This window comes from Gymnoscopelus braueri (genome assembly GCF_963280865.1).
Source record: "Gymnoscopelus braueri genome assembly, chromosome: 13".
In the NCBI taxonomy this organism is placed as follows: Eukaryota; Metazoa; Chordata; class Actinopteri; order Myctophiformes; family Myctophidae; genus Gymnoscopelus; species Gymnoscopelus braueri.
The window spans coordinates 13,801,381-13,812,253 of record NC_137615.1 but is presented as its reverse complement, the minus strand read 5'-3'; the positions used below and the strand labels follow the sequence as shown (position 1 = coordinate 13,812,253).

General features: G+C 43.2%; 1 protein-coding gene across 1 annotated transcript; it reads right to left on the bottom strand.

The window, feature by feature from the left end:
- Positions 1–2,831: 2,831 nt before the first annotated feature.
- Positions 2,832–7,934, bottom strand: sox9a (SRY-box transcription factor 9a). The gene is made up of 3 exons (XM_080446404.1): positions 7,018–7,934; positions 5,748–5,995; positions 2,832–5,354 (listed from the first exon to the last, which is right to left on the bottom strand). Exons 1-3 carry the CDS (start codon positions 7,530–7,532, stop codon positions 4,597–4,599), a joined length of 1,521 nt encoding a protein of 506 aa, XP_080302530.1. The 5' UTR covers positions 7,533–7,934; the 3' UTR covers positions 2,832–4,596.
- Between the last annotated feature and the right edge of the window lie 2,939 nt (positions 7,935–10,873).

Sequence of the window (10,873 nt, the reverse complement as noted above, 5' to 3'; positions counted from 1 at the left end):
TGACATCCCTGTGACAGGCCCTGTCACTGCCCTGTCACAGGGATGTCAGGCTGAAGATGATACTGATATGATAAAGACCATGATACTGACCATGATACTGACATGATACTGACCAAGATACTGACATGATACTGACCATGATACTGACCATGATACTGACCATCATAGGCGGCGGGTGAGCTTGACAATTGGGAAGGCTGCGGGTCGGCCGCGCGCCGAAATGTGTTGTGTTTGCCTGTTAGCCTATCCGAGTGTTGATTGTCCAGTTGTGTTCACCTGTGTCTAGTTAGTCCTTGTGTATTTATAGTGTTTTGTTGCTTGTTCATTGTTTATTCTTATGTGTAGTTTGTCCTGGTTTCAGTTCCTTTAGTCTGTATTCCCACCTTGAGTTAATAAACACTTTGAATCGACCTGTTCAGCCTCTGTCTCCTCCTGCACTTGGGTCCTACAATCTGCCCGGTCTCAGACCGTGACACCATGATACTGACATGATACTGACATGATACTGACCATGATACTGACCATGATACTGACCAATATACTGACCATGATACTGACATGATACTGACCAAGATACTGACAAAGATACTGACATGATACTGACCAAGATACTGACCATGATACTGACATGATACTGACCAAGTTACTGACCATGATACTGACCATGATACTGACATGATGCTGACATGATACTGACCAAGATACTGACCATGATACTGACCATGATACTGACATGATACTGACCAAGATACTGACCATGATACTGACCATGATACTGACATGATACTGACATGATACTGACCATGACACTCACCATGATACCGACCATGATATGAACACACATTTAATGGACCACAATGAAAACAAGCCCCCTGAGGCGTTTTGAGTTATCCTTTTAGCAAAACATTTTACGTATACTTTAAAAGAACGGTGCTTTCTCGATTATTCAATTAATCGAAAATGTAAGCGATTGCATAAACGCTGAGAAGATAATGGTTAGTTGCAGCCCTAATGCATAGATTAGCAACAACTATCACACTCTTCATGAGTTTCACTCTTGACTCTGGCATTTCCTGGTTGTCTAGTCTGTTCATGCTGCACTCGTGTCTGGCCGGAGGTGGCTCTGTGGCTGTGATGTCATGTATGTAGCGTTGTCTGTGGGTTGTGGTTTACTTTTGAGGGGGCCAGACATACTGTACATGCAGACAATGTTATAGACAGCTGTCATCGTATAAAAGAGAATCGGAGGTGTGTCTCTTCAGGGGTTATGTAGGGTGAAAACATAGTCATAATTTGAAAACATTGCTGGCTGATTCAGTTGAGAATTCTATTGTTCCAGCTTTTTAAAATGTTCTACATCATTTATTTTAATCAACAAAATGTTTCTGGTGAAATACGACCGATTTCAGAAACACAGAAGCCCCAGATCTGACCTTTGACACAAAAAAAACACAGAAGAATCAAGGACCATGGGATGAGACAGTTGCTAATGCTAATAGAAACAAAATGTTATTTTTGTTTGACTACAAGTTACCGTATCTGTTGGGTGGAAACCTCATATGTCCAAAACTGTTACTTTTCACGATTCAAATAAGAAAATTGCAAAAGTAGCAGATCTACAAGCTCAGATCTGCTACTTTTGTGTGACCCGGTATACTGTAGTATGATCAAGCAGGGCATTCATTTATGAAAACAAAACAACACAAAAAGTTAAAATATGGAGATAAGAGGTTTCTGCCCGACATCGACGACATATTCTACACCTGCCTGTGGGTACCAAAATATTTGGGTCTGGGGTCTCACCCGAGCCCATACCACATAAATAATACTGTACTTCTGAGCTGAGGCTATTTGCGGCATGTCACCCTTTCTTTCTCCTTTTGTTTCCTGTCTCTCTCTAACTGTCACTATCAAGAAAAAACTAGAATAATCTTGAGCCGTGGATTCAATGTACGATATGCAATTAATAGCTATAATATTCTATGTAGAGCTATGGGAGTAAAGCTGAAGTAAATGGTGTCCAGTCCTGGCAGTGAGAGGAGGTATAGCCCACAGCAGTGGGTGGTACAAACTGGTTTTAGTCCAGTTGACGTGAAGACAGAGATGTCATCTGAAACTGGCCCAAATTTCAGCATGAAGCCTGGGCTCCCAAACTCAGCCATGATTGTGTTTACATTGTCCCTGATTTATCGAGGGGTTGTTCTATTCCTTTATGCTTTTGGCTGGCAACGAATAAACAACATGTTATGTGCAGTTTGTTTCTTTAAGCGGTGAAGTATACAGGCGCGGGGGGATGGGTGCAGACATACGTCTTTTCAATAGGCCGTGGTAATGATGCCCCGTGACCTCATGGTCTGAGAAGCCAGAGGCAGAGCTTTTTTGCACGGTGCGCACAGTTTGTCTATAATATTACGTACTGTACTGCATCGAATCATCTGTTTCGAGTAGACGTAGCCTAATAATGCCAAACTTCTGCTGTAGTTTACTCACAAGCTTATTGTGACCATCTGATTGTTTTGTGTAATCTGATCAGTTTGATCAGATTACCCTTCAAAGTTTTCCGTTATGTTATGAAAGGAACTGTACAGCTCTAAACCACATTATCCCAGGCTGACCTATTTTGTGCAAATTTTTAAATAATGTAAATAAAATGTGTTATGTTTTAAGTTAAAAAACATCGATCTACAAGCTGATCTTGATCTACAAGCAGATCTACAAGCTCACAGCATGTCACTATACAATGCGGTGTGAGCTTGTAGATTGGCTATTCTCGCTTTGTGATGCGACAAAGTATAGGCTGATGAAATAATTCAGCAGTCACACATTTGAAATTATTTTCAATATTTTCTTTTTATTGCAAACAATATAATACAAAAGATAAGCTTTTAAGACAATGGCATGTTTACCTAGGGAAACTGCATTAAAAAGATGTCAACATGAGAACTAACGATACGGAATACAAAATAAGGAACACAACTTTTTTTCCAAAACAAAAAAAGTATGCTGGTGATTCTAGAAAATTCTCTTACAACACAGTCATAGCTTAGATTGCCATTAATTCATTTGTTAGAATGAGAACAAAAAAGTGAAAACTTCCAGTTTGTTGTTGTTTTCTAAAGAAAAGGTTTTTTTAAAGATTGGGTTTATCATAATTATAAGTAATCTGTACACAACTAGATCACGTAGAGAGAGAAAAACATTTAAAAACAGAAACATTTACAAACGATAAATAAACACATTTTGTACCACATATAAACAGCAAACTGTTCTGGCATGAAAAATGTCCGTTTCATCTTAATTAGTTGCTGCGGAATAATAACAAAACAAAACAAAAAGATAAAGATAATTGCAAATAGTTATTTTCAAATAAAATTAATGCTAGAGAATAAATTAAGAAAATAACAAAAAAAAGTTAGGAAATGGAGGGGGGGGGGGGGGGGGGGCTGGTATAGGAATATGACAAGAGGGTTTTTTTTCTCTCAGACTCAGCTGAGACCCGCTGGGGGGGAGGGGGGACTGGGGTGGATTGGCACTTCCTGCAGCCCCTGAATCAGGAAGTCAGAAGTCGGTTGTGGCTTCGACACAGCAGTGCCGGGGGACAAGAGCCTCTCTTCTATGGCTCCACAGGCACCAATGGTATCAAGGCAGTTAGCCAGGTGAGAAACAAGCACTGCTCGGTTACATCCAGCAACACACACAAAAAAAAAAAGCCTGAGTTATACTTAGTTGCGACACGGGGATGTCGGTGCACCAAAAACAACCGACTGGCTGTTTCGGGCGCACGACATCCCCACGCGCAACTAAGTATATAAAGTATAAATCAGGCGTTAAGGCCCCTGGTAGAAATACATGACGCTTAATTAGCTATAGCACTTCCAAACACAATAACTTGAGCCGAAGCGAAGACAAAAAAAAGAAATATATAATATTTGCCTAATTCACGGATGACACTGTCATATATCATGGCCAATAATCGACGACTATTTCACACCGGCACACTGCTCAATTCTTACATCTCTCACAGGATATTACAATAACATATGTACAGTACAGAGATTTTCAAAGCAGAATGTTGGCTATTTTAAGTCGGCAGTGTTAAGTAAAGGGACCTCTCTCCTACTTCCTGTACCAAAAATACATCTATGAGAAGTAAGGCCACTGGAGGGGTTGTCACCTCCTTCCACGTGTATTAAAACCCCCCAGAACGTTGATGACAATGACGACGAAGATGACAATAATAAGGCTGACAAGAGCAGAACACATACACAGTACATACTAAAATATTTATAACCGATATGTCCTCACAGAGGATTTCCAAAATTTCTTTATGTTATATCTAAAAAAATATAATCACAAACTCGCAATACAAAAGGCACTGTCGTGAGCCATTCCAGATATATTTTCAGTACTATATAAAAATAAAAGGAGAGAAAAAGTCCTGGTCATGTTTTTCTGTTGGCAACGAAGGACGCGTTGGCGTGGCGACCCCGGAAGGCCGCCAAGGGGCGGAGAGACAGACAGAGAGAGAAAAGTCAATGCGTGCGAGATGGGTTGTGTACAGTCAAAATGGCCGTGGGGGCCCTCGCCTCCCCCTCCTCAAGGCCTGGAGAGCTGCGTGTAGACGGGCTGCTGCTCCCAGTGCTGCGGACTGTGCGTCTGGGGGACGGAGGGCACGCCGGTCGTGTCGGCGATGGGGGTGTACATGGGCCTCTGGCTGGGGCTCATGTAGCTGAAGGTGGAGTACAGGCCGGAGCCCTGGTTGGTGGTGGCGTGGCTGTAGTAGGAGTTGGCGCCCGCCTGGTCTGAATAGTCATACTGTGCCCGGGTGATGGAAGGGTAGGAGGCGGCGCTGTAGTGCTGCAGGTTGAAGGAGCCGTAGGTGGCGTGCTGCGGGGAGCCCTGCTGCTCGCTGTAGTGGCTGGGGCTCAGCTGCTCCGTCTTGATCTGCGTGGTTCTCTGGCCGCTCTGCTCCGCCGCTCCGCCCAGGGCGGTCAGCGAGTGCTGCTGCTGCTGCTGCTGCTGCTGCTGCTGCTGCTTGGACATCCAGGCGTGGGCCCCGGCGTTGGGCCCCTGGCCCACCGAGGCGCTGCCGATGCCGTAGCTGCCCGTGTAGCCGCCGGCCTGAGGCGCGCCGGTCAGGCCCACGTGGCTGTGCGGCGGCAGGTACTGGTCGAACTCGTCCACGTCGAAGCTCTCGATGTTGGAGATGACGTCGCTGCTCAGCTCGTTGATGTCCACCTCGGTGAAGTCGATGCCCGCCTGCATGGGGCGGCCCTCGCGCTTCAGCTCCGCCTTCCCCTTGGGCAGGTCCGTCTTGGGGGTGGTGGGCGGTGTGGGCGGGCCCTGGGACTGACCTGTTTGATTTAGAGAGGAGAAGACAAGGGTTATCATCAAGAGCCGTTGTGAACACAAACAGTGGGTTAATAAAGATTATCCTGGGGTCCCCTGCACCGGGGGAATGGTGGCGTTTTATTCTCGCTTGTTGACTTTTCAAGACAAAGAGAGTTGTGGCCGCATGGGGCCAGGTGTCACATTTGTGTGCTCACTTGTAAAAACCCGCTAATCATTAACAGGTGTCTGTCCAATGTCCCCCCACCTCCCCCCCCCATCCTCCAAAGGCTCTAATAGGCTATCTAATATGACTTTCCGAGTGTGACAATATTTTTTAAATACCCTGTCCAAAGCCATACTCCTCAAACTACAGCTCTTAAAACAAACACATGCAAATTGGCTCAGACTTGTTTTACCTGAATGCTCGCCAGGGGAATGCACTTCGCCCATGCTGGACGCCGGTGAGTCAGCCTGCTGCAGAGCCTTGAAGATGGCACCGGGGGAGATGTGGGTCTGCTCGCCGTCCTCGGGCTCGCTCTGGCCGTTCTTCACGGACTTCCTCCGCCTGGGCTGGTACTTGTAGTCGGGGTGGTCTTTCTTGTGCTGCACCCTCAGGCGTTCAGCCTCCTCCACGAACGGGCGCTTCTCTCCTTCATTGAGCAGTCTGGTAAAAAAAAAGCAACAACAAAATTAAGAATATAAGAATGCATAGAGATACATAACAAGCAGAAGCTTAATCGTTGCAACATATGGTGCAATTAATAATTTTTTTGTGAGCATTCAACAATTAGGCAATAAAGTTTGTACATTTAATAATTGAAAATACAATAAAATGTAATTACTAAAATAGATTTGACTAATAGGAAAGTATTTATGCATAATCTCTATAGGAAGCATTGAGAAACTTGAGCACCACTGCACAGTAAAATCCTCAGTGTTCATTTAACTCCGAGATAGTAATGAAATCAAATTTAACATGCAACACATTTATAACTGAGAGGTGCACAAAGCGAACCCTTTGGGTCCATTTGCTCACTCTCAGAGTTAAATGGACATGGAGGGATTTGACAGCAGCAAGACACGCGTCAGAAAAGAGTTGCAGCAGAAAAGTGCACGTGAACAAAGTTGTTCTCGAACCTCCACCAGTGTTGCCATATTTTGCGAGAGAAATAAGCAACCAGGTCTAGGAAAACAAGCCCAAAGAAGCCACATGAGCACTTTAAACCTAATATGCATGCAGGCTCACAACGTTGCGAGCTTGCAGATCTGCAAGTTTCCAAAACTCTTAAATAAAATGTGGAATATTTGGAATATTTTTTGAAACATTCTAACATATTTGGAATATTTTTTGAAACATTCTAACAACACAAATCAGTGCTCCCTGGGCACAAAACATTTGCATGAAAATATTTGAGAACCACTGGTTTAAATAATAAATACAAAAGTTTGGAAGAAAGCCTTAAAATAAGCAAGTACACAGTAGTAAAATATTTACAAGCAACTTTACAGAAAGAGAAGCCCTAAAAGTCGCTTATAATAAGCCGACATGGCAACACTCCACATTTTGCACAGTGCAGAGTTAAATGAACATGCACTTTTCTTCCTGCTGCAACGCTCTTTTGACGCGTCTCGCAGCAGAAAGAAAAGTGCAAGTGAACAAACAAAAAAAAAAGTTTTCTCTCGTACCTCCACAGTTTGCCCAGGGTCTTGCTGAGCTCGGCGTTGTGCAGATGAGGGTACTGGTCCGCCAGCTTCCTCCTGGCCGCCTGCGCCCACACCATGAAGGCGTTCATGGGCCGCTTGACGTGCGGCTTGCTCTTCCCGGAGCCGTTGACGCGCACGGGCATGGGCACCAGCGTCCAGTCGTAGCCCTTCAGCACCTGCGACACCGCGTCGCGGATGCACACGGGGAACTTGTCCTTGTCCTGGTCCTCGGCGCCCTCCTTCTTGTTGAACAGGGGGTCCGTGAGGGAGGATGGATGGTGACCCCCCAGACCCAGGAGGTCGCGGTGGTTGTCGGAGCACAGCGGCCGCATGTTCTCGGTGTCCGAGCCGGAGGAGCCGGACGGGCACGGCGAGCCGGCGGCGGAGTCCGACGCGTCGGACATGGTGGGGCTCGGCGCGTCGGAGCAGTGACGCTTGGCGTCCGGCTGCCTGTCGTGGTCCTCTGTCATCTTCAGGTACGGGTCGAGGAGATTCATATGAAACGGATTAGAAGCAGAACAAGCTTCTTGCAAAATGTGAAACTTTCGCTTCTGATGATGATGATGATGACGATGATGAGGGAAAAGTCCTTTTTTTTCTCCTCTAAATCCCAAAGTTGCTGCTTGCTGTGGTGCCAAAAGACTGTATAAGACAGCCAAGGCGCACAGCTCGGACGGGAGAACTTCACTGCTTTTAATACAAAAGCAAAAAAATAGATGTCAAAAAAAGAATTTTAAGTCCCTTCAAGTTTGCTCAAAGCACGGTGGTTGATGTTGTTGTTTTTTTTTACACCAAAATGTAAAATGCAAGTGCATGCGGCTGGACGCACAAATGAGTTGCTTTCACTGAAGAAAAAGTGTGCAAAGTAAAGTTTTAGTGGAAGCATCTACTAGAGTGGAGGCTTGCTGAGAGATGTGGAGACGGCGCAAACAGACGCTGGATTTATCGGTGTCGCTCGACGCGCCGATTGGCTGAGAGGAATAGAGGCGGATACGAAATAGGACTCTCTGCGCTCGGCTCTGCACAATGTTGCCATGTCGGCTTACTATAAGCGACTTTGGGCTTGTTTTTCTGTAAAGTCGCTTGTTAATATTGGTGTAGTTGTTGCGTTTTTTTGGGGCTTGTTTCTAAAGTGTAGTTGCTTATTTGGGCTTGTTTCTAAAGTGTAGTTTCTTATTTCGGCTTGTTTCTAAAGTGTATTTGCTTATTTGGGCTTGTTTGTTAATGTTGTTTAAGTGGTTCTCAAACATTTTCATGTCAAGGACCCCCAAATTAATATGTAATTGTTTGCGGACTGGACATTATTTGTGCCAGGGCCCCGTGTACCAGATTGGTGTTGTTAAAATATTCCACATAATGTTAAATTCTTTCCAAGATTATTTTGAAAAAAGCCAGGGGGTGCTTTTGGGCTTGTTTTCATAGACCTGGTTGCTTATTTCTCTCACAAAATCTGGCAACACTGTCTCTTCTCCGCAGTCAACAACACCGAAAACTTATTCCCTATGAGAAAATGCAGTTTTTCTTTACCCCCCCCCCCCATTCATCTGTGGTATTTTAACATAAAAATTCAATTATACTAAGTTTCATATAGTCTATCTTTAAAATCTTTAAATACTATAGCCTCAAAGTCAGAAGTTTAGGCGTAACATAATTAACCAATTGTTAGCATAATGAATAAAATAACATTCCATTCCATTGCGTCTTTCTGGCAGTATCTGGCAATTTCTGGCAGCATCTATTCCTACAACAAATAAAGTCCCAAGTAGCCTAATAGATGTAGCCTACTGTAGGTTAATTATAGCACTGTTTATCCTAAATGTTCCTTCAATTCCATAGTTTTCCAGCAGCTCTTCTATTCCTATGAATTTAGGTTATGTGAAAGATATATAGGCATTTTCTACAGGTTATACCTAATTATTAACACAATTCACGAGCTAGGCAGATAGCCTGCATCTAAATTGTTTATTTCTGTCCCTTTTTTGAAAATGCTGTAGGCTAGCTTTTTAACTGTCTGTGTCTCAGTGTCTGTCTGTGTTTAAACAGCTATTTCCAGACAAATAGATTTATCTTGGTTTCTCAGTAAATATTGCCATTGTTGGTTCTAAAAAGTTTCTACTTGGGGTTTTATAGGGTAGCCTGTCCAGTGTCTGAGTGGATTTGTGCACTTTTATATGTTACACACTACACCAGTGGTTCTCAAAGTGGGGTTCAGGGACCCCCAGGGGTCCTTGGGGGGGATCCAGGGGGTCCCCAGCAAAATTCGTTAATATTCGCGAATAATTTTAACAACTTTAACCATATTTTTTACTTTGGCTATTCAAAGATAGCAGATCTACAAGCTCATAGTGCGACACCGAGTGCCGCACTATGAGCTTGTAGATCTGCTATTTGTGAAAAATCCCTGGCACAAAATATTTTTGAGATGGGGGGTCCGCAGCCAAATACATGTAATTTTGGGGGGCCTTGACATGAAAAAGTTTGAGAACCACTGCACAACACTACACTGGCTCCAGTCACTTCAGCACTGCATTGACCAATAGGGGGCGACAGCAGTCCAGAAACTTCCGAGGCATATCCCTTGCTTGCTGATGTATAATGAGTGCAATAATCATAGCTGTAGATTTGGTTATATAACATAAGATACAGGTTTCTGATTTGTAATCATACGAGACAGAAGTTGTAGGTAGAGGCTTCTATCATGTCAGTCGAAAAACTGTGTCTTATTTGAGTGAGGTTTTCTTTTTCAGCATCAAAACGAATACAGTAGGCTATAGGCTAAATTGATAGGAAAAACTACAAATGTGTCTATTATTTTATTTCTCTTTATTTATTCTCATGAAATTAATCGAATGATATGATACACATCACAGATGATGTGTATAACATAGCCTAAACACATATTATGAATTCATTTAACCATTTCTCTCTTTCAGTCTCTCCCTCTCTGACATTCTGGGTCTGACAGTGAGACAGTCTGGTTTCTTTAGGTTGATTATTCACATGGAAATAAATAGCCTATATCGGCACTAATTTGCTGCTGCTAATAATAGCTACTAAAATAATTAGGCCTATAATCTGAATATTAAGTATAATAATAATATTAATGCGAATAAAATGAAGACTAAAAATTAGGATACAGGTAAAGGCTATTAACTTAACTTAAATATACCTTGTGGTAGTCAAATCTGTCATGCTATTTACAGTAATTCATTGACTGCGGTAGACTATAACTGAAGCGAAGCAAAATTGGCAGCAGCAGTAAAAAAAAAGTACCTTGTTGGATAAGTTCCAACTCTTGTTTTGTGAGCGACAAAGGACGCTTTGTTGAGCTCGTTCTGTCACTAATCCAGGTATTTAATTTTAGAAAGTAAATCTGAATATATAGCTCCAAGTTCACTTGTAGGCCTATAGTCTAAACTATTTGAATTTTACCCTCGCCATGCCCCTGAATGCAATGAACTGGAAAAGGCTACATTAATAATATAATGAGATTAGAAACCTTAAACGTTTCATTTCTACAATTAGGCTATGCAGGCAAAGCATGGCGCGCATACTGTAAAACATAAATCTTATTTTAACCTTTGAGTCATGACATCGGTGGTGAGCCAAATAATGTTCTATTATTTTATCAGCCTGCTTCATATCGTTTGTTGACACTTGATAGAAAGATTGATATCAATGTTGGTTTCCTCTTATTGCAAAGAATGTATGTAGCCTACTATATTTTGTGCCTTTACCACCCACTGGCATGGTTTCATGTGTGTGTGCGTGTGCGTGTGCCTGTGCGTGTGCGTGTGCGTGTGCATGTGCGTGTGTGTGTGTGTGTGTGTGTGTGTGT

Bases quoted from the DNA above. Each gene is read 5' to 3' on its own strand.
- sox9a (XM_080446404.1), bottom strand. From the start codon at position 7,532: ATGAATCTCCTCGACCCGTACCTGAAGATGACAGAGGACCACGACAGG. The intron at 5,996-7,017 runs GTACGAGAGAAA...TTTTTTTACCAG, and splicing joins ACCCTGGGCAAACTGTGGAG to ACTGCTCAATGAAGGAGAGA. The intron at 5,355-5,747 runs GTAAAACAAGTC...TAAATCAAACAG, and splicing joins TTCCCCTGGCGAGCATTCAG to GTCAGTCCCAGGGCCCGCCC.